Source organism: Punica granatum, chromosome 6 (assembly GCF_007655135.1).
Source record: "Punica granatum isolate Tunisia-2019 chromosome 6, ASM765513v2, whole genome shotgun sequence".
Lineage (NCBI taxonomy): Eukaryota > Viridiplantae > Streptophyta > Magnoliopsida > Myrtales > Lythraceae > Punica > Punica granatum.
This window is the reverse complement of record NC_045132.1, coordinates 26,633,257-26,656,291: the sequence shown is the minus strand read 5'-3', so window position 1 is coordinate 26,656,291 and position 23,035 is coordinate 26,633,257. Positions and strand designations below refer to the sequence as shown.

Genomic DNA, 23,035 nt, shown 5'->3' with positions numbered 1-23,035 from the left:
TGGCATGATTGGAGATGCATTCAATTTCACACCGACGCCACTTGGACAACCGAGAGAGCTTGTCTCGCAGGGATCAAAAGCACTGCAGATTAGCAAACCACCCATTCATGGTTCTTACCCACCGAGACTAGGTCCCCCTCTAGGCGGAAGCAATGGCTGTCCGACTTGCAATCTCTTAAGCTCTCGAACAGGGATGGAGAAAAATATGGATTAAATCAGATGCTCTGTTGCTCGTCGATACTATTCACAACTCCCACCACTCCCCTCGGGACATTAGGAGTTTTAGTCTCGGATATCACTAGTATTCTTTCGATATTTTCAATATGGAAATATCATTGGATGCCACACTCGGATAACCAAAGGGCACGCAACTTGGGCTAACATGGCCTAAAGTCGAATTTTCATTCATTTTGTATGCTCGATGAGTATTTGAATCTTGATGTACTGCTTCATATTTAGTTATGATATATCTAATTTACCTAATAAAAAAAAACTCGAAAGATATGGCTGAGTAGACGAAAGCATTGGATTGCTAATCCGTTGTATGAGCTTTTTCGAACCAAGGGTTCAAATCCCTCTCTTTCGTTTTCCATTATACGTGCTCGTCAACATTATTGTACCAGCTGCTTCTCATCTAATACTAGTCATGTTCCCTCTTCACTCCCTCTACTTACCACCCCCAGTGACCACATTCCCTATGCTTCATTCACTCGCATCACGAGCTACTGCTTAGCTTGGCGAAGTTAAAGATAACCAATGACAATCCATCGGCAATTAAATGTAATAAGGTAACAAGTAATTGGTACGTGGAACCTATATTCACATTATAGAGTGATGGGTTTAATTGCATATTCGATATGCATGAATGGAACGGAACATTTTATACGGGTGATTTCAGCCCACTTTATTCCATTCATGCATGCCCAGTATGAACTAAATATAGGTGTTTATCACAGTGCATCTACAATAATAAAACATCTACAATAAAATAAAATAAAAAAAAAAGAAAAGAAGAGAGAAATATATCGACATAAAAGGATCACATGTTCCCCCTCCCAATCATACTTGCATCCGCAAGTGTATTTATTGAGGTTGTATTTTTTTGCTTGCAATAATAGGGAATCTCTCTTCTAGCACTCCAAATTTGACCATTTTTGCCCAGCGATGAATGTCTTAAGTTGAATAACACCTCGGGGGAGTCGCAATAATGTGTGTGTATATATATATATATATATATTGATTATTAAAATAGACTTTCTGAGTTTATACCGTGAACAAACTTCGTTCGTACAACAATATATAGCCTTCTAGTAGGATTTTCAACCTTTTTTTTTTCAGCTCGTAGTGTATCGTCTCTCTCTCTCTCTCTCTCTCTCTCATATGCTTTAACGTAATAAATGACATTTTTATTTTTTGGGTGGAAAAATGATGAATTGTTGTTCCTCTCTAAATTTTAACACTTCTCAAACACAACATATGACTCAAAATAAGATTACCTCGTAATGTTGACCGAAATGGAGAACTTATTTTTCTTTTTACTATCTCAGTGCTCACTTATTTGAGCATTAAATTTGCAATTTCTTATGAATTCATGATAAGCAATGCAGGAGAGATCGACTCTAGGTCGAGTTAAGTTGACTCCAAATCTCAAAATGAATTACGAAATTTATCAATACAATAGCAGTAAATCAAAATTTTTATATGATTAAGTTGAGTTTCTATGATCCTCAGAGTTTTGTAATGTAGAAACGACGCCCAAAAAGTCATCTCCGTACTCGATTGTAGCTGTTAAATTTTGCATCCAATAGCTAGGTATTCACAAGCTCATTTTACAAAATACTAACCATAAAAAAAAAGAGCCAAATGCATGCGCAACGTCTGAGCTACAATACGAGTGCTCCTTTTAATGGTATGGAGTCCTTCGATAGGGTCCCAGGGAGCAATAGATGCAGATTTTAGTATACATTTAGCAGTAAACAAATAATATTTACCTAAAGTATACAATATATCTTTATTGTTTAGTAGGTGAGATAAAATTTGGAAGAAAAAATTAAGTGAAATTCCTGTGATAGAACATGGGATTAAGAAGGTTAAAAAGGAGGGGATAGAATATGTTCCGTGGACAATATTTTCTTTCAACTCACCTTTTTTATTTTTAATCGTATCATGTTTAAATTAAAAATAAGGGAAATATTAAAGCACAACATAATAAATAAAATGATGGTTACAGATTCGAATTCTAGCATAAATAATAGCATACGATATAATAGATGATACAATTATTTATTTATTTATTTATTTAGTGTGTATCTTGATTTCTAGAAATCTAATGGGCCCTATCTAATCAAGTCAAGAAATCGAGCATACAAAAAAAAATGGCAGGTAAAAAACCTAATGTTGAAGTCCCATTAGAACACGTCGACCAATCGTCCAACCCGCGAACGAATTAAGAAAGAACGATATGAACAGAAGACTAAACATGTTATTATTAATCAAATTAACGGACTTCCGTAATCCTATTCCCCGCCGAATAACGTTGGGTGCCGGGCAATGGGACTAATACATCGACTCAATTGAAGCATCTAACACCGACTCAATTCAATGGCCCATTTTTTTACCACCTTACTAACACCGACGCATCCCCATCCATCCCATCCTATCCTATCCTATAATAAAATAGTAAACTCGTCCGCCGACAGATTGACCATCTCGAAGAACAGATTAGGGTTTGCAGGGAGCTGCTGATGCTGAGGTAGAAGATGGGGATGAAGATGGCAGTACCTTTACGTCATGCAGGATCAGCGATGGAGGGGTTTGCTTGGAATTTGATGCGAATCGAGAATTGGGCGCGCCGCTGGATCCCTGAGCGCCACCTCAAGGTAGAGTAGTGGCACCTGATTACATTCTGATGGATTTCATCTCTTCAGTTGTCTCGCTGATAAAATAATAAACTTTCTCTCGTTTTAGAGGTTAGGGCCGCCTTTGCTATTCCGGGATTCACGATATATATATATATATATATATATAGGGTTAAAAGTTGTGCTTTGTGTTTCTACAAGCAGTAATTCAATGATCTGTTTGGCTGATTATGGCTGCTTCTGTTTTAATTCGACTGAATGACTGACTGCCTGCCTGCCTGCCCGTGCCTGTTCGAATCTGAGATTCATTCTTTTCCTGCCGCAAAGTAGGGTACGGTCACCTGTTTTTCATGTAGCTTAGGAGGTATATCTCCTTCTGCAGCGAGAAACGAAATTCGGCTCTTGCATCGGTTATAACCTCAAAATATCGAATCAGTGTATACCTAGCACTGCCTGCCTTCCTTGAGCTTTCTAGATCTTTAAAATTAGAGAAGAATTCCCGTCTACTAGCTGCCATGTCGATCGCATTAGTAAGCCAGGGTCAAATTTTGGTTGGATGCGTTCTGATCTATTCATTACTTTCTCATGAAGCAGCGGCCACCGCCGGATTGGTTGACGCCCAAAGAGATGCAGTCCTACAAAACTAAGTTGATGAAAAGCCAGGTAAATAAATATATGACTAATCTGTGAATGAATGCATGCACTTCTTTCTCGTGGCTCGCTCTTCTCCTACAGGGATTTTCTCATCCTCCCGTTGTTCTGATTGGCTTAAAATCTAGGGCTTCGATGTTGATGACTGCCCTCATGCCGGAGGCCACCTAGTTCGACCGGCTGAACCTGGAGAATTCGACCCTGGCCACTACGACCATCTTCTTCAGCTTGCTGTTGCTAATTACACTGCCTACCAGGTTATATAGGGCTTGTTGGCTGATCTTATTTTATTTTATTTATATTTTTCCCCGCATACACACTACGTTGGCATCTGTTTTCTCCGTTCTTTTGTATTGATCGCTTATTTAATTCTGCTGGGGCCTAGGCGGGGATCTCCAATCTTGAGAATAATAACTGATGACCTTTCTTGCCTCTCAGCACATGTTGATATGCAAGCCCCGACTTCTGAAGTCGAATTACAAACGGTGCGGCCCTAGTTGTCCCCAAAACACTCCCCCCCCCCCCCCCCCCCCCCCCCCCCCCCCCCCCCCACAAAACCAATAAAAACACATTACTTTTGTTTCTTCTCCAATTCTCTGTAGGTTCAAAGAAGATCCCTCCGATGCCTCGTGGTGCCACGGCCCCTTCTCGCCCCCAGATTGTGGATTATAACCGCGATGAAGATATTTGCATATAGAACCATAGGAGGAGGATTATATTTATATTTCCGGTTTGCTTACTGGTTCTGTGCATGGGAAGGTAGGAAATTGGAAGTTATGCTAAACGTGAAGAAGCTGAGCTTTGACTGGACAACTAATAGTTAGGAAGGTAGCTGTTGCGGGGTTAGCTTGGTCCCGAGATGAGGAATGATGTAGTAGAAACGGAAGTCCATTGACTTTAAATGGACATATTACTTATATCCTGTTCAGAGTAATTAAGCAAATTAAGCAACGGCTAGCTAATTGCGTTCTTTTCCCAGGTGGAAGGATTTTGATTTTCTATTTCATCTCTAATTATAGTTCCGGTTGGTATGTGTATGTATATAGACGGCTTGAAAGTGAATCCTGCAGTTTTTTTTTTTGGCGTAAGTGTTCCAAAAAGAGAGAATGACGGATCATTTACGTAACTTCTGAAATAAACAGACAAATTTCAACCAAGCAAGACAGGGTTTTTGAATTATTGAAGAACAAATCCAGAAAAATTGCATTCTTAAAAACTATTGGTTTGCAACTTTAGCCATGAGAGAAAAATGAAATGATTGGATTCAGGTTTCGGTCACATGATAGATAAATTGGGAATGAGGAATCTAATGTGATACGCATCCTCATTTTCTTCACATTGCGGTTGCTAATTACAATGCCAATGCCTACCACGAGTCCAAACAGATTAAATAAAATACAAAATACAACGTAGTTTTAGAAAAAAGAAAAATAAAATCCAAGGTGTGATCGGAGAGAAGGGGGCTGGGGCGCCCCCTTTGGCCGCCCGCTTCTCGATTGAGGTTGCCAGTGTGAGTCGGATCAATCATTTCATTTAGCAAATGCTTTCTAGACTAAGATGATTGAAATGTTACTTTTCTTTCCTAAAGAGATTTTAATTCACTTTGAAACGTTAATTTATTTGAATAGCATGGAAACCTAAATACATATGTTTATAAATCAATTTTATTTCCTACTAAATATTACATTTAATGTGATAGTATACTTTACTTTTATTAGATATGATCAAAGGGTTGAATGAACCCTTCGATCTCTGAAGTAAGTTTTTTGGAAATTAAAATAGGTAAACAAATTAATCTAATATATATATATATATATATATATGCATTACATAGGCGTGGGTCAATGGCAGCTCGAATAGTATTTGTTGCCTTAAGTTTCAAGAATGAAAGAAAAACTTGGTATTAACATGTGTATATATATATATATATATATATTTATATAGAAATTGAACTATAAAATTCAAACTAACAATTATCATTTAATTTAATTTCTTATTTTATATAAAATAAATTTAATATATAGAGTAAAAAGTGAACTTTGTATATTATATATAAATATTTATAGTTATAAATTCCATGTTAACAATTTTATTGAATTCAATTTCATATTTTATGAACATAGATACGGTATCCTATTATAAAATTTATATTTATAATAAATTATATACTACGTGCACCTCGACCTCCCAAGCCTAAAAACATTAGTGAAGAGAGAGAGAGATTTGAGCAGACCTTTCATTAATTAATTAATTGATGGTCTCGAGTCCGAATTTTGTAAATGAAAAAAATTTACGCTGATATAGTTTTATCTTTTAGTTGGAGTTCATTGAATTTTCAAATATCATGTTCACTTCGGAAAAAAAAAATGGAAAAAGCAAACTCTATACCTCTCGGAGGTGAAGAAGCCTGCCCGGAATCGGAGGCGCAACAAGAATGCTAATTAATGGAGAAGCTAGCGGTAATGCATCCGAGGTAAAGAACTAGCTAGCAACTGATTTGCGTGCTGTCCTATTGCGTCACTTCACTCCTCCAGTCCAGTCCTCGCGCTGAGGTCGATCTTGTTTGTTATGATTCATTCTCCTACTGGCTGATTATGACTTGGTTCTTTTATTCAAATAGGACGAAAGAGGAGCGTGACATTCCTCCGTTACCCAGCAGCATCACAGATGGATGGATGGAGGTGAAGAAGCGGTTCGTTCCTGGCCAGAATTCAATTGGAGGCGCAGGATGCCTGCAGAGAAGCTGCGCCCGAGCTAGGTAATGAACTAGCAACTGATCTTCTGTCCTATTCCATCACTTCACTCCTCGAATCCTCTCGCTGAGCTCGATCATGTTTTGATTCATCCTCCTCCTACTGGCTGTTTATGACTCTTTTTTTTTTTTTAATTCCAAAAAAATGGATAATTGATTGAATGGAGACCTAAAATTTTATGCATTCACAGTGCAAGGATTTACATTGGTATAATGTATTTGGCTGGTGGAAGCCGAAAAACTATTTCAATGGCCAACTGGGAATATATCGCCTTCTGTATGCATTGGTATAATGTATTTGGCTGGTGGAAGCCGAAAAACTGTTTCAATGGTCAACTGAGAATATATCGCCTTCTGTAGCGAAGAAGATAGATGTAGCCTGGCTGTTGCGTCAGTAATAACCTCAAAATGTCGAACCAGTTTAAAAGATTAGCATATCCACCCTCTCTCCCACCATTTCTTGACTGTTCCAATCCGTAAAATAAGGGATGAATTCCTCTCTGCTGTCATGTTGATTATGGATGGAATTATATATGTTTTCCAACAGCTTATATGCATTTGTCCTTCCTACGAGAATGCTTCCTTTGCTCCAGTAACTTTCTTATATTTTGCATTGGTCTGTTGGGTTAGAATGACTTTCTTAGCTTGTGATTGTATAACTAGAAAGGGTTCACCTTTGTTTGTTTTCCGGAGCCGACAATGCTTTCGTGGTTTGATTCATTGTCTGCACGAATCGCTGAGTTCGTGCCACGTTAATCGTTTAGTGACTTATTGGCATCACAGAGTGTATCGGCTTCTCTGTTTGTAACTTCATTCTGGTATTGGGACGGTTTTGCAACCGAGTCATGCCAATTGTGATAGCTATGCTGCAAAGCTGGTCCCGTCTTTCGGTTGTGCTAAGCTTTTCATTTGCACGGCATTACTTTGGTCATATCCATCATTTTCAACATTATATAACAGGTTAAAATAAACATCCTCGGCCGCACGCGAATGCTGTCCACAATTAATTGTGATCAATGTAAATAATCTCTCATCTATAATTCTTTTACACCGGAGAGAAGTGAACATGAGTATGTGAATATTATCATCGTACATGGAGCTATTTCACGAGGAGATCAACCTAGAGCTGTATGCCATGTTCTGACTTTTATCATGTCTTCTGCAGTTTTCAGAACAAATGCAATGAATGCTGCTTCAGGATCTGCTTATGCTGAAATCGGGAGTACTCAGGTCATAGTGGCCGGGTGAGTTCAATCATTTATCCCTCAAATTGACAAATATAATGATTCCTCCATTGATCTTCAGCCTTAGTTCTGAGATCTACTCAGACACTGTGGTTGGTGGTTTTAAATTATATTTTCTTCGCCTTGACACTATTTTAGGTGATTGTATATTACTTCCTTTGTTTAGCATCAGTTCCTTTTTTTTTAGGTAGATTAAGCGCAGAGCCCGAATACAAAAAACTCAAATAGAAACGAAACGGGGTAAGACGGCCTCAGCAATATCGCCTAACAGCAGTGAAAGTGCCCCGTTAGGAGCTGAATGAAGAACATGCGTCCCTAAGGGAAGATCAATCGCCCTCTTCGACAATCAATCTGCGCAAGTATTCCTTTCCTGATATGTGTGTTGGATGCGGACCTCCCAATCCCTCTGCAATAGATTTCGAATGCTGCTCTGCAGCGGCTGAAAACAAGACGGACACGGGTCCTGTCTCGATATCAATGTCAGAACCATCATAGAGTCTCGATATCACTTCTTATCGTCAAACAAACTAACAAAACAATAAACTGGCAACGTCACGCAGAGACTGAATATCAATCCTGCACGATTCCTAAAAAGTTCAAACCAGAACCAGTACAATTCATGACAAACTAGACACGAGCACGAACTAAACAAATCAATAACACCTCTATACAGGCACTAGAAAGGACAACGTCGGTAGACAAACGCATGGTAAATCATCAACGTCGAATGAACGGAACGGCCAATATTTAAACCTAAACGTAAGATGTCAAATACTTACTAACTGTATTTGTTCGATTGATCTGGCAAGATGTCTCGAGGGACAAGGGAAATTTTCGCCTTTTTCCTCCTTAAAATAGAAGGAATAAAAACAAAATTAATATGTATGTATTCTCAAATCTCAAATATGGTGATTACATCTGATCGAAGGTAAGACTTTGTCGGAAGCATGTGCCGCATTGATTAAAGTTGAAAGCCAAGAATGCCAACCTATATATATTGCTTTCAGATGGGGGACTACTTGGACTTAAATTTATGTGCCAACAAAATTGCCCCAGTCATCCCTCAACAAGATTGTTTTCCACTCCCCCTTTAAATCGAAATTTTGTCATGTACCAATTGGAATTATACAGTATAGGATTTTCAACACATGCATGTCATTCATTTAAAGCATCTATAAATAAAATTGGACCAATATTTTATCCCTTCTAATAAGAATATCATATATGTTGTCATACTGGTGGCAGTTGCCTCGAGACTAGCTACAAGTTACTATCATCCTCGAATATAAGACAATTGACGAGATTACTCACCCAACCAATTACCAAGGAGGTTTTTAAATTTAAGAACATGAAATCCCACCACTCTCTATCGGAACGATCAAGGAGGTTTTTAAATTGCCAGCTCACGATTCCCTCTTTGCCTGCTTCCTTTGCTTTTCTCCTCATAAATCCACAGGCTATAACCCCCATTTGCCATTTATTCACCCCGAGAAATATACACTATATATATGTAATATATGCATTTGCCTTATGTTCCTTTAATTAGGGTAGGGCTATTTCCACTTCTCTTGGAGTAATTCACACCTTTTATTAATTATAGGACCAAAATGTCCCAATAGCATGTTAATGACTCTAATTAATTTGGCTAAATTCGAGCTCATAATTCTTTCTATATATATTTTTAGTCGAGAGAAGAGAAAATAATATAATAATTTTAGGAGGTTTGGTTTTTGTTTAGGGTTTCGTTCTATCAGCTATAAAAATATACATATATATATATATATATATATATATATATATATATATACACTTCTACTCTATGAAAGTATGCAATGGCCGCCCAAGGAGAGTCGGTGGAATGGAACCGGTTAGTATTAAATAGGCCCACTGAATTTGGGCCCTTCCCCCCACTGAAGGCGGGGGGAAAAAAAAATTTATCTGCAGGACTCACTTTCAAGCCGTCTATATACATACATATACCAACCGGAACTATAATTAGAGATGGAATAGAAAATCGAAACCTTCCACCCAGAAGAGGAACGCACACGTCATTAGCTAACCGTTGCTTAATTACATTGAACAGGATATAAGTAATATGTCTAATTAAAGTCGATGGACTTCCATTTCTACTACATCATTCCTCATCTCGGGACCAAGCTAACCCCAGAACAGCTACCTACCTAGCTATTAGTTGTGCAGTCAAAGCTCAGCTTCTTCACGTTTAGCATGACTTCCAATTTCCTACCTTCCCATGCACAGAACCAGTAAGCAAACCGGAAATATAAATATAATCCTCCTCCTATGGTTCTATAGGAAAACCAGTCCGTCGGGTTATAATCCACAATCTTGGGGCGAGAAGGGGCAGAGACACCACGAGGCATCGGAGGAATCTTCTTTGAACCTACAGATAATTGGAGAAGAAACAAAATTAATATGTGTCTGGTTTTTTTTTTTTTTGGGGGGGGGGGTGGATGGGGGAGCGACTAGCTTAATCAAGTTAAAACTAAAAGTCAATGGGTAATCCAATCGATTGAATATAAAACCTTTGACCCTGCAAAAGTGGCAGAATGATTCTCCGAATTGAGAATCGAACACACGAGCCTCATACTCTTTAGCAAAACCGGCAGCACAGTCCAGTGCCTCGAATGTAATATAGTGAATATCACCAATGCCGCACGCCTCGTAATTCGACTTCACAAGTCGGGGATTGCATATCAACGTGCACTGAGAGGCAAGGAAGATCATCAGTTATTATTATTCTCAAGATTGGAGACCCCCGCCTAGGCCCGAGTATAATTAAACAAGCAATCAATACAAAAGAACGGAGCGAACAGATGCCAACGTAGAGCCTATGCGGGGAAAAAAATTATAAATAAAATAAAATAAGATCAGCCAACAAGCCCGAGATAACCTCGGAGGCAGTGTAATTAGCAACAGCAAGCTGAAGAAGATGGTCGTAGTGAGCAGGGTCGAATAGTCCAGGTGGAGCCGGTCGAACTAGGTGGCCTTTGGCATGAGGGAAGTGATCAACATCGAAGCCCTAGATTTTAAGCCAATCAGAACAACGGGAGGATGAGAAAACCCCTGTAAAAGAAGAGCGAGCCACGAGAAAGAAGTGCGTGCATTCATTCACGGATTAGTTATATATTTATTTACCTGGCTTTTCACCAACTTATCTTTGTAGGACTGCATCTCTTTGGGCGTCAACCAATTGGGCGGTGGTAGTTGCTTGATGAGAAAGTAATGAATAGACGATCAGTGCAAATCCAACCAAAATTTGACCCTGGCTTACTAATGTGATCAACATGGCAGCTAGCAGAGCGGAATTCTTCTCTAATTTTACAGATCTAGAAAGCTCGAGGAAGGAAGGCTGTGCTACGTATACACTGATTCGATATTTTGAGGTCACAACCGATGCAAGAGCGAAAGCCTCGGCTCTCGCGGCAGAAGGAGATATACCTACTGAGCTACATATTAGAAGTTTAGAGCATCGAAAAAGTTTTTTTTTTTTTTTAATATTCCACCAGCAAACTACATATTATATATACTTCTAATCGGTAATGGAAGTGAATGAAAATTTGCGGCAGGAAAAGAATGAATCTCAGATTCGAGCAGGCACAGGCAGGCAGGCATGCGGGCAGTCGAATTTAAACGAAAGCAGCTACTCTACCTTGGGGTAGGGCCCATGGATCCAGCTGCGCGCCCAATTCTCGATCGGCATACGGTGCGCCCAATTCCAAGCAAACCCCTCCATCGCTGATCCTGCATGACGTAAAGGTACTGCCATCTTCATCCCCATCTTCTACCTCAGCATCAGCAGCTCCCTGCAAACCCTAATCTGTTCTTTGAGATGGTCAATCTGTCGGCGGACGAGTTCATTAATTTATAGGATAGGATAGGATAGGACAGGATCGGGATGTGTCGGGGTTAAGTGGTAAAAAAAAGGGCTCGGCTGAGGGTAGATGATGGGCTTTCATTGAGTCGTTGTATTAGGCCCATTGAATTTACGCCTTCATCATTTTGAACAGTAACAGCTAATGTTGGGTCGGGTCGGGTCGGGTTTGAGTGGAGCTGTTGGCTATGGTGGCCGCCGGTACCTTTTATCTTTTTTCTTAACTTTCTTGGATTTTGATCACTCTCTCTTCCTCCCTGAACGAGCCCAATCTCTTTGATTGCTTGTCCCCTGATAAGGGTTCAGTGATTCTTCTACTGCTGGTGTTGGATGTGCTGGTAGGTGGTGTTGTTCTGAAGCTATCAACTCTGTCTGAGGACTTTCGTGGTTTATCGGAGAGAGGGGATCTCAGAGAATCACTTCGGGGTTGTTTGACTAGCGAACCCTTGATTGAGAGTGGGATGCACTTCGATCTTCCGAAGATTGACTCGCCGTTATCTGCCGAGTTTGATGTCTTACAAGTCCTGACAGTTTGCATATGTATTTTAGTACAAGAAATTGAAAGACTGGCAAAGAAGCATAAGTTGCAACTTCACAAAGAAGAGAGAGAACAAGAACATAAGACAAACTCGCAATTATTGTTCATGATCCATGACATACAGGACTAATGGACTAAGTAGGATTTCCCAACTTGTGGGGGTGACTCAAAGCACCAAATCAAGACATTAGGCAACCAATTTAATGTCAGTGTGAAAGAGCCTATTGGTTGCTTCACCTCGTGACGTATATCACAGCGGACAAGGCAAAAAATCGATGGGGCGGAGATCATGAACTTAACTTAACAAATCATCCAGGCAGGGAAAGTACTTGATTTATATTACACAATTGAAGTTATTGGTTTGCAAGTTGCAACTTAGCCATGAAGAGGAAAATTGAAAATGATTGGTTAAGGTTTCGGTCACACAAATTGGGAATGGGGAATTCAATTGCATACCTAACTCAAACGTTTGTTGAAGCATGTCCTATTCTTATCCTCGTATCATATGATTTGGCCCCTTTTACACCACACACATTCTGTCCCCAATCTTCGTTACATATAATAAAAGTTCATACAAAATGTGTATACTCCATATATACTCATCCAATGAATATGTATGTTGGAAACGGAGACAAATGCCTGCCGACGGACCAAGGTTCATATTATGGTTCGGCTATATTGTGACGAGCTTTGCAGATATATAAAAGCAAGCTAGCGGTTTTCATGGGCCATGCACATGTATATCTTGACAGCACGAATCGATATTGCAAGTTGGATCACATATTCATGTCTCGATGATATATAATGCAGCACATGGATGTCTCAGTATCATATTTGTTGGCCTGCCTATCATGGATTTGGCCTAGTTAGATTCTTGCAAGACCATTCCCATCAATGCTAGCTACATCAGTAAATAAATATTTAGCATGCCCTGTATTCATATATAATAAAATCGATCATTTATAGAAAAAAGAAAAAAAAACTTATTTTAATATGATGGAACAGTATACCGATGGTAAATTTAGAATGTTCATATTCATATCCAAATGCACACTAATGAATCAGATGCAGGTTGTTGGCGTGCAGATCAGTTCACTGGGTCGAGTCATCTACGATCTTCTCTCACAGGCGCCGCAAAGTTCGGCCGTTTTGATTTAGAGTTAAAGTTACTTTGATTTTGATTTTGATTTTGATTGTGGAAAAAGACAAATGAGATGTAGTTATAAATTTGACTTGGGAAAAATGTGTTTTTGTTATGTAGTGTGTTGAGTTAAAGTTAAAGTTAAAGTTAAAATCAAATTCTTTGAAAATAAACGGGGAAAACTGCCCCATGGATATGATTCTTCGGCAGAGGGCATACTTGGAACTTCATGTAAAGTTGAGGGATCAGAAGTGAAAAGAAGGAGAGGGAGCTAAGCTGCTTGAGGTGAGGTGAGCTGCCATGGCGGAATGGATCCAATTAAGCCTTTGCACAGTATCCGCCAAAATGATGACCTGAAAATAGGAAGCTGAAGCAGTAGCAGTGACTAAAACCTCTCTCTCTCTCTCTCTCTCTCTCGTTCGTCTGGTCTGGTCTTGTTCCTCTCTTGTCACCTTCCTCTCTCCGTCTCTGTCTCCCTGAAGCTCCCACTGCACCCCACATTCGATCCTCTCCCTCTCTCTCATCTTTTGACGCAACAGGGAAGCATTGAATGCGCGCGTCCCGCTCACAATTCGCCATCCGCCTCTCCTCATCTTCTTCTCTCTCTTAGGTCCCCCCCCCACCCTTTCCATTCCCTCTCCGTCCGCCTGCTCAACGGAATGTGGGCATAACTAACTCTACAAGTACATGCTGCAGCGGCAATTCTTCCTGGTTTTCTGAGCTCGGGACGGTTGATCGCTCATTTCAATGGTCGTCGGTGGGCGGTTTCCCCTAACTGGGTGATCTGTTTTCGGCAAATCGGCGGCGCGCATCCCGGAGGCCAATCTTTCTCTCACGCTCGTTTATCCTCCACTCTAGGTTTTCTGTTCTGTTCTGACAGCAGAGCCGAGCGGATTTGGATTTTGTTGCTTCTGTTGGATTGGTTTCTCTGCTAGCCTAGGGGAGTGTAGGAGTTCGATGCGAGCTTGGAGCAGAAATGGAGGCGAGGATGAAGAAGTATCGGCAAGTGAGCCCTGAGAGAGCCAAGGTTTGGACGGAGAAGTCGCCGAGGTACTACCAAAACAGGAAAGTGCCCGTGGTTTATTATCTCTGCCGGAATCGACAGCTCGAGCATCCTCATTTTATCGAAGTTCCTCTGTCTTCGCCCGAAGGTCTCTGCTTGAGAGGTAAGCCGGGAAATCATAGCGACCTCTGTCGTCGTTTCATGGAAAATTTAAGCATGTCACTTGTTTCTCTCTCTGCAGATGTGATTGAAAGGCTCAATGTTCTCAGAGGCAGAGGAATGGCTTCTATTTACTCATGGTCTTCAAAGAGGTAGTCATCACGATCCATCTGGTTCCTTTGAGATCTTGTTTTTGTGCCCCTTTCAGAATCTGTGATCATGTTGAATTGGTTCGGGTTTGTCAATGTTTGCAGGAACTACAAGAATGGATTCGTCTGGCACGATCTCTGCGAGGATGACCTGATTCTCCCTTCTAATGGAAATGAATATGTCCTCAAAGGTTCTGAGCTCTTTGATGAATCAAATTCAGGTGATGGAAATTAGCATCTTATTTGTCCATCGAAAATAATCAGGGCCATAATAATCTTTCATGTAGTGTTGTCATATTAACATCTAGCATCCGCATTTAACCCATTTTGCAGATCATTTCAGTCCGGTATCGAACATCAAAATACAGGCCTTGAAACAATTGCCTGCACCAGCATCTTCTAGAAGCCAAGATGATTCGTCTTCATCTTCTAGCATGAATGGAAAGGAAGCTAAGCATTCGCAAGAGGACGAACTGTCTTCTCCTCTCCATCCCCACGGTTCCTCGGGTGTGTCGCCGGATTCTGGAACTGGAAGGAATTCTTCCTGGAATGGTTCTTTGAGCTTGACCGAATACAAAGTGTACAGGAATGATGGATTAGCCGATGCTTCTACGCAAACCGAAGATAATGTGAGCAGCAGTAAAACTCGAGAAACTTGTACTAGGGGAGTCTCGACAGATGATGGTTCATTAGACAATGAGTGTGGCGAGGCCAGTCAAAGTAAGGCCTCGGCAGTGAAGGAGAACTCAGAGGTTCAGAGTGAGTCTGTTTCACCGCAACCAACATCCTCAAGTGCCTCGTCTTCTGGTGGAAAGAATGAAACTCTGGAATCATTGATCAGAGCTGATGCTAGCAAGATGAACAGTTTTAGAATTCTTGAAGAGGATGATATCAGAATGCCAGCCAATGCCAGGCTCAAAGCTACGAATATGCTGATGCAATTAATCTCATGTGGGTCAATATCAGTGAAAGACAACAATTTTGGCCTGATTCCAACATATCGTCCGAGGTTTTCCCCATCTAAATTTTCATCTCCAATGTATTCTACTTCCATGATGGTTGGGGAGCTTGATTGCCTCTCTGAGAATCCAAGGTTGATGGGATTGAGGCTTGAAGATAAGGAATACTTTAGTGGCAGCTTAATTGAGACCAAAATTCTGCGGGAAGATGGAGTTGGTGTTATTGCTCTGAAACGATCCTCTTCCTATAATGCTGACAGGTCATTAACTACTCTTCCTCTCTGATGCTGTGACCTGCATGATTTATGGGAACATGAATCAGGAATCTGATCTGACAAATAATGTTTGTTTATCAGAATGATCATAATTAATCCTCTCAACTTAATTTTTTGTATGACTTAAACGTTAGACGCATTTCATTCTACACAAGACAAGGACAAAAGAGCAAAATTCTTAATATTGCTTTCATGCATTTCGACAAGGCTGCTGTTCAGCAGTGTAGGGTAGAACTTTTCGATTTTGTAATTTAAATCAAGTACTCTCCGCCCCATAGATTTTTTGCCTTGTCCGCTGTGATATACCTCATGAGGTGAAGCAAAATCTTATGAAAGAGGAGTCATTACTATACATTACTTATGTTTAGTAATATAAATCCAAGTACTTTCCTGCTTGGATGATTTGTTATGTTAAGTTCATGATCTCCGCCCCATTGATTTTTCGCCTTGTCCAGTGTGACATACCTCATGAGGTGAAGCAAAGTCTTCTGAAAAGCGGAGTCAATACTAAACATTACTTATGTTTTGGTATGACACGTCTCATGTTCTTTCACCTTTCAAGAGATTGGAGGCTTTTGTCTGCTGAATTGCCATAAAATGTTGCAACCATTACATTAGCCTCTTTCACACTGACATTAAATTGGTTGCCTAAAGTCTTGATTTGGTGCTTTGAATCACCCCCACAAGTTGGGAAATCATGCGGTCCATTACTCCTGTATGTTATGGATCATGAACAACAATTGCGTCATGTTCTTGTTTTCTCTCTTCTTTGTGACGTTGCAACTTATGCTTCTTTGCCAGTCTTTCAATTTCTTGTGCTAAAATACATATGCAAACTGTCAGGACTTGTAAGGCATCAGACTCGGCAGATAACGGCGAGTCAATCTCCGGAAGATCAAAGTGCATCCCACTCTCAATCAAAGGTTCACTAGTCAAACAACCACGAAGTGATTCTCTGAGATCCCCTCTCTCTGATAAACCACGAAAGTCCTCAGACAGAGGCGATAGCTTCAGAACAACACCGACCAGCACATCCAACACCAGCAGTAGAAGAATCACTGAACCCTTATCAGGGGACAAGCAATCAAAGAGATTGGGCTCGTTCAGGGAGGAAGAGAAAGTGATCAAAATCGAAGAAAGTTAAGTCTCGACTTCTTCCCGCTCCTCGTGTCATATGTTCAATTAGTTAAATTAATTCTGTATTACCAATTTCATGATCCCGTTGGTTGAGATTTGGTGTTTGGTTTTCAATCTACAGGCTTGCTTCAGGAGCTCGGGTTATAATCCAATCCAAAGCACCATGCGACACTGAAGTTACGAGCTACTAGAACCCCACAAACTGAAGGTCGAGAGGATTGATTCCATGAGCCAGATATATGATTTGCTTGCTTCATATTTGAATTTTGAATGAAAGCCAATTGCTTGCTTCATATTTGAATTTTGAATGAAAGCCAATTTTGGGCGGGTCCTTGTGATGATTCTGACCATCTGGAAAGTTGGAGGGAGTAAATGAGAGAGAGGTGGAAAGGGAGGAACTAATTATTCACTTGGTCATGAGTATAGGGGAAAGAGGGCTGGTGAATCAGATTCTTTATGGTCAGCTTTGTCCCTCTGTACCATTCTCTCCCCTTCTCTATTTTTTTAACCTTTTGTGCATCATCTTAATTGCACATCCACTGGTTGCTTGCACGTTCTCTTTTCGCAGTCCCTTTATTAAGTCGAGGACAAGCTCCTGTGTCTGAGCACCATTGGTGCTCTCACTCTAGATGGATGCTGCCGATGATCTTTTCATGTCCCCAATGAATGAAAGTTAAGTTCTTGAACTTCGACAACAATGGAGGGAGGGAGGGAGGGAGGGAGGGAGAGGGACCCCTCCTTTCCAGTCACTGAGAGCTCTGCTGATGAGTAGTAGTTAATTAAGTGCGCTAGTGGCCAAGAAAGCGGTCTCTCGGAAAGATAAAACAGTGCATGCTGTGCTGCTGGGGCAGAGCAGAATCCTGTGAGTTGACTTGACTCTCTCACTAATTGAAAAAAAAAAAGGGGTCAAATTCTCACTGGCTCTCTTATTGAAATGGTCCTTTGTGAAAGTCCAAACTGTTCCTGTCATGTACGTGAAAATGAAGAAGACACACACACACAGACCTTTGCTTTTCCTTTACATATTTTATGCGATGATATGATTAAGAGAGTGTTTCAAGTAAATCTTTGGACACTGTCGTTCGGAATGGGGCCATTGTTTGCTTCGATAATGCGGTGCATAATTATTTGGATGAGTGGGGTGGATATCTGATTGGGGGCTAACATGGTTGAAAAAGGGATGATGGAATCATGGAGAAAGGTAGGGGGAGGAAGTAGAAAGGGCAGATTGAAAGGCTTCTTTTTCATGGTCTTTTCTTTTCATATGGCTTTTAGCTGTTGGGATCTTTGTTTCCTAACGAAGCAATGTATTGCCTAAGTGTGGGGCTGTCCACCCGCTTTCCCCTTCCTTCCATTGTCACCACTTAGGGACAAACTGGAATTAACAATGGTAAGTCGGGTTGCCTCACAAATCATAGCCCCGTCCCTCTCGAAGAGTCATGCATGCGGCGCGTATTCGGTTGGTTCTCTGAGTAAACTGACGACTCAAATTTACGTGATGAACCATAGAGGCAAATTGAGATGAGACCTAAAAACATATATATATATATATATTTTTTTTTATGGATTTAGACCCGAAAAGGGGCGTAATAGTAGAGTAATGATATGATTTTGGGACAGGATCATTGGCAATGCATTTAAGTCAAAACTCGTAATGTGAGATAATTTTAGTGAAAGAAGATGCCTTACAATGGGAGGTCCGATATCTTTCTTTTCCCTAAGGAATGGTTCATTAAATATACCAAATTATTAAATTTTAATTATTTTTTTCTGAATGTTACTTTATTACATTTTTATTGGAGACTACAAAAATGATGATTAATTAATAATAATCAATTAATTATACCTAAGTTCTTGGGGGCCGTTGCAATGGGCTTTACGCCTTTATCGTTTTGAACAGAACAGCTCATGTTGGGTCGGGTTGGGTTTGAGTGGAGCTGTTGGCTATGGTGGCCGTCGGTACCTTTTTCTTTCTTTTTCTTCCTACATAAAGTAACTACTCATAAGGACAAATATTGAAACATACAGAATCCGATTCTCCCACGGCCCACAGTTAATTCAAGGCAAGGGTCGAGTCTTCTGGGTTCTGACCCAATATAGAACATTTCGTGTAACCGTTTATACTTTATGTTAGCACACAACCCTTTTTTTTTTTTTCGTCACCCGGAGCATGCTTCTCTGCGTCTTCGCCCGTCTTGGTTCCGAAGATGGAACTTTATTCAACATAGGTGGCTAATACATTTGTCATGCTGCAAATATTGCAGCATTAGATATCTCATCATATTCTATTAATAATCTAAGGAATCTAAATAAGGTGAATAAACTGTACAAGTGTACTGCGTACACGACAATTAGAGGAAAAAGGACAAGAAAAATTTGTTTTCCCTTCCTGGGGAAACAAGATTCCCTCCCGACCCTCGGTTTTCCTAAGTTTTCACCTACCGCTACAATTTCGAATTATGCGGATTATTGAAGAGAATCAACCGGGTCAAGCCCAAATACAGCAGCATCGCCACCAAATTCATTATCTCAGCATCTTGGACACCCCCATTGAGCGGGAGGAGTCCTGGTGGGGCCGCCCCGAGTCTGCCGTGTATTGTACGACCTGCAACTCTGGCACTTGTGTGCTACAACGTGGAACTGAACTTGGGATTGTATTCCACAGTCATTGCAAAGAATCCATACCTGTTGAGGCAGTGAGGAAAACTGGTCTTAGTTACATTCCCATAAAGAAAGATTTGAATGACTCGCCTAAAGCTGTTGTGGTCTTGTTCGATTGCTTACCATTTTGTTTTGGTACATTGCAGGCATTGGTGTTTTCTCAATCTGCATTGGAGTTCGGGTCAAGGGGCATTAGTATTCGAGAGAGGGTCCATATGCCTAAATATTATAAGACAAAAGAACAGATGCAAGAACAAATTCACTCATTTTACCTCTTGATCAAGCTTTCTCCACAAATTGGACATGTCGCAGATGGACTTGGAGCAAACTGGGCAGGAATACCTGCGCATGTTTCAAGAAGCAATGCATGCAGACTGTAAGACAGGGCTATCAAGTCTAAGCAAGACGGGGACTGACTGCCTTAAGTGGATCTTTTCTTAGCCAAGAGCTGGCAGACCCTTCCCTTTTTTTTTCCCCTCTTTTTTCCCTCTTTTTCTGGCGGTCTTCTCACGTAATTGGGAGGAAACAGGACCACTTAAAATATCTTTCAGGAGTTAGACGGATGACTCGGTGCCTACCTGTAATGCTGCTCCATTTCTTTCAGACATTCAAGATGTATAGTGTGCCCGCAGGGCAAGACTGTTATGTCTTTCATTGTATCAAACAGGAACTGCAAATCATCAGGCCACAAATGAGATGAGTTTGAAGTTCGGATGTTTTAATCTAATGAAGAAGTACGGATTCAGGGCTTCATGATTACCTCAAAGCAAACGGGGCAGTTGTGGTGCATTGCTCTCTCCACGCATTGATGCGCATCCCTCATTGACTTCGAATAACAGCATCCTATAAAAGGAAGTTCCAAACCATTTGAGAAATTTAGAAAAGAAGAACAAGGGATTCAGCTTTCCTTTTATTTTTTTCCCCTTTTCTGGTGGCACAAAAGATGTGAGATTATGGTCACTCATTTTACTCACCGCATTTCTTGCAATGGAAAAAGTTCTCCTTGCCTCCAGTTCTGCAGAAAGAATCACGGAAGAGTTGGTGTCAAGAAACAATTGCCCACAATATCGTCAACAGCAAGAATAAAGCCAAAATAGTAAAATTTGCAAGATAATAGAATCTCAAAGTAAATGACATTACCTGCAGATGCCACATTCATCACAGTGGTATTGCAGCTTTGAAATCTGAAAATTACGATACGAAGAAGTGAGACAACTTCATACATTATCTACGAAAGGTGTGTTTGACAATAAATTTCAGGAATGAAATGGATGGTAAGTAATTACATCATCATCGAAGAATTTGCACTTTGCACAGAAGTACTTCCCCATGCAAACCCCGCAATTTATGCAGTTCTGCTGAACCTGGAGGAATGAAGCGCAGATCAAAACCATGCATATGAGCATCCATTTAATGATAAGCTACTTTCACTGCTTCTTTCGTTCTATCAAAGTGTAATACACTTACATCTTGTTCAGTGCCACACCGCGAGCATATGATCTGTAAAGGAAAGCACCACAAAAATGCCATTAAAGTTTGAAAACAAATTAGAAACGGTCAAACAGAAAAAGAAGGATATATTAACCAAGGGTGAACATTCCTCAGAGTGCAGTGAATTGATCAATAAACGAACAATCATTTGAGTACTTATAAATAGGGCTAATAGGAGCATAAACATGTGATGTTATAATCTCCATATACGTCTTCCTCGACCAAATACCATGTCAAAACTAACTAGACTTTCTTCACTTCATGTTAAAACTAATAACACTAGAATGCTGCATGTTCCTTGTGGATAATAAAACAGAAGATAATAAACTGACCTTCTTCACTTCGTGCCTCGGGACATCATGCCGATCATCAGGTTTCGTGTCTATAGAATTCTGATGAATGTAACATTGATGTTAAAATCACTTGCAAAATCTTAATCATATTTTGATAGAAAGGAACTCTCTAGTTTTTGTGTTGCTGATACCTTTGCTTCATTGTGACAATGTCTGCAATCAAAGACCTCATTACAACATGGAGCTCTGATCTTGCAGTTCCTTCTGTAATGCGAGCAGCTGGCCCGACCCCGAGCAAAAACCACAAACAAGACATTCCAATCAGTTACTCTTCTGTATTAGAGCTAAAACCACATCCCAAAATCCAAATCAACAAAACGACCCAACTTACCCAAAGCTGCCAGATCCAACAGCCTCCACTACAGGCTGATTACGTGCCCCCAAGGATCGATCAATCTCAAGACCCTTCGGCATCTCGGTCAAAAACCCACCCTCCATTACTGTTTCAGATCCAATATTCTTTCTTCTTAATCTGAAAAAGAACGGACCCAAATACGACCATTCATTGTCAGAGTCCCCTCATAAGGAGCACACAACCCACTAATAGTAATAGCAGATAACCAATCTAATGCGCACACTGATCTACCTATGATTAGCAATGGATCAACAGCCAGGAAAAAAAAAAAAACCGAATCAGGGCCCCGGAAAGCCGATGACATACCAGAAATATAGGCGACCAGAACAGAAAAATGGGGGGCTATCCTGAGCTTTGGTTGGTGGGCTTTCTTCCCAGCTGCTTAAAAATGTAGAAAAGCTCTGAAAGTTTCTTCCTTTCTTTGCTAATGTTATGATATATGATTGCTTTGCCAAATGCAATGGTGGATGTTGGGAGTCGGCGAGTGTTGTATATATATAGTAGGACGCCGGGGGCCGGTTCCGGTGGCGGCAGAGTAAACAGGATAAAGTCGCCGAGAAGACGATAAAGGACCTGTCCTTTTAATGGGGTTTTTGGCACTTACCATTGGATTAACGGATAACGGTTAAGGGCATTTTCGAGATATCAGTGTCGTCCAAGGAATAAAGGGTACTCAGTCGTCCACGCGCCGCTTCGCCCACGCGAGTCGCGGTTTCCATCATGGAAGGACTCAATTTTTTCTTCCCCCTCTTTCCAAAGCTTCACGGTGTGTTTAATTTTTTTAAAAAAATTCAATTCAACTCCACTTAATTTCAATCCAACAATACAATCATTACTTATTTTTATTTTAAAATTTTTTTAATCATTCAATTTAATTTTTAATATTAAATTCTCTCAACTATTCATTACTTTTCACAATTCAACAACACAATCATTACTTAATTATTACTTTTTCACAATTTAACAACACAATTATTACTTATGCATTACTTTATTTCAACTATTCATTACTTTTTCACACTTTTTCTCATAATTCAACAATACAATCATTGCAAACCAATTAAAATCAAAACTCAACTCAACTCAACTCTAAATCCAAACGCACTCTCAGTTTGCCCATTCCTTCCAATCTTATTTTATGCTTTTATTCACATAAGGAATAGCGGAAATCTCGACTTGCTGAATGAAATATCAAAGGTGCCATTTGACCGTTATAAATTAATCATGAATCTTTAATTTTTACATGCACCTTTTGAAATAATATTTTAATGCTGATTCTTCCCTAATAATATTCAACTATATGATCTTAGGGGAGCATGGAAAGTGTTGCTTCACACCTTCGGTTCATTGGTTGTGTTGCATGCCAAAGAGGATGTTGCTATCAATTACTTTTTTTTTTATTGAGTTAGAAATTCCT

At 40.2% G+C, this 23,035-nt stretch overlaps 3 protein-coding genes and 1 long non-coding RNA gene across 5 annotated transcripts; 2 read left to right on the top strand and 2 right to left on the bottom strand.

Moving 5' to 3' along the window:
• Positions 1-5,870: 5,870 nt before the first annotated feature.
• Positions 5,871-7,560, top strand: LOC116210036. The gene is made up of 3 exons (XR_004157399.1): positions 5,871-5,982; positions 6,130-6,267; positions 7,427-7,560. It is a non-coding gene; the product is annotated as an uncharacterized LOC116210036 (long non-coding RNA).
• Positions 7,561-9,472: 1,912 nt separating this feature from the next.
• On the bottom strand, positions 9,473-11,389 carry LOC116212382. Its single transcript, XM_031546968.1, has 5 exons — positions 11,176-11,389; positions 10,662-10,733; positions 10,417-10,545; positions 10,049-10,229; positions 9,473-9,906 (listed from the first exon to the last, which is right to left on the bottom strand). The coding sequence occupies exons 1-5, from the start codon at positions 11,302-11,304 to the stop codon at positions 9,686-9,688; spliced, it is 732 nt and encodes a 243-aa protein (XP_031402828.1). The 5' UTR covers positions 11,305-11,389; the 3' UTR covers positions 9,473-9,685.
• A 2,031-nt stretch (positions 11,390-13,420) lies between these two features.
• LOC116211614 (protein UPSTREAM OF FLC) lies at positions 13,421-17,310 on the top strand. Of its 2 annotated transcripts, XM_031546069.1 has the most exons (7): positions 13,423-13,686; positions 13,773-14,242; positions 14,321-14,390; positions 14,493-14,608; positions 14,721-15,606; positions 16,465-16,761; positions 16,880-17,310. In XM_031546069.1, exons 2-7 carry the CDS (start codon positions 14,053-14,055, stop codon positions 16,947-16,949), a joined length of 1,629 nt encoding a protein of 542 aa, XP_031401929.1. In that variant the 5' UTR covers positions 13,423-13,686; positions 13,773-14,052; the 3' UTR covers positions 16,950-17,310. The 2 variants fall into 2 exon arrangements, with proteins under 2 accessions (XP_031401930.1, XP_031401929.1); XM_031546070.1 differs by having other exon boundaries at positions 13,421-14,242; positions 16,465-16,760.
• Positions 17,311-18,953: 1,643 nt separating this feature from the next.
• LOC116209799 (E3 ubiquitin-protein ligase RZFP34-like) lies at positions 18,954-22,158 on the bottom strand. Its single transcript, XM_031543500.1, is given in 14 exon segments — positions 18,954-19,327; positions 19,330-19,443; positions 19,543-19,584; positions 19,692-19,761; positions 19,998-20,089; positions 20,180-20,262; positions 20,394-20,434; positions 20,560-20,603; positions 20,706-20,783; positions 20,887-20,919; positions 21,243-21,302; positions 21,395-21,482; positions 21,595-21,735; positions 21,925-22,158. Coding segments are annotated over 13 exon segments (897 nt in total). The 5' UTR covers positions 21,702-21,735; positions 21,925-22,158; the 3' UTR covers positions 18,954-19,282.
• Positions 22,159-23,035: the final 877 nt, after the last annotated feature.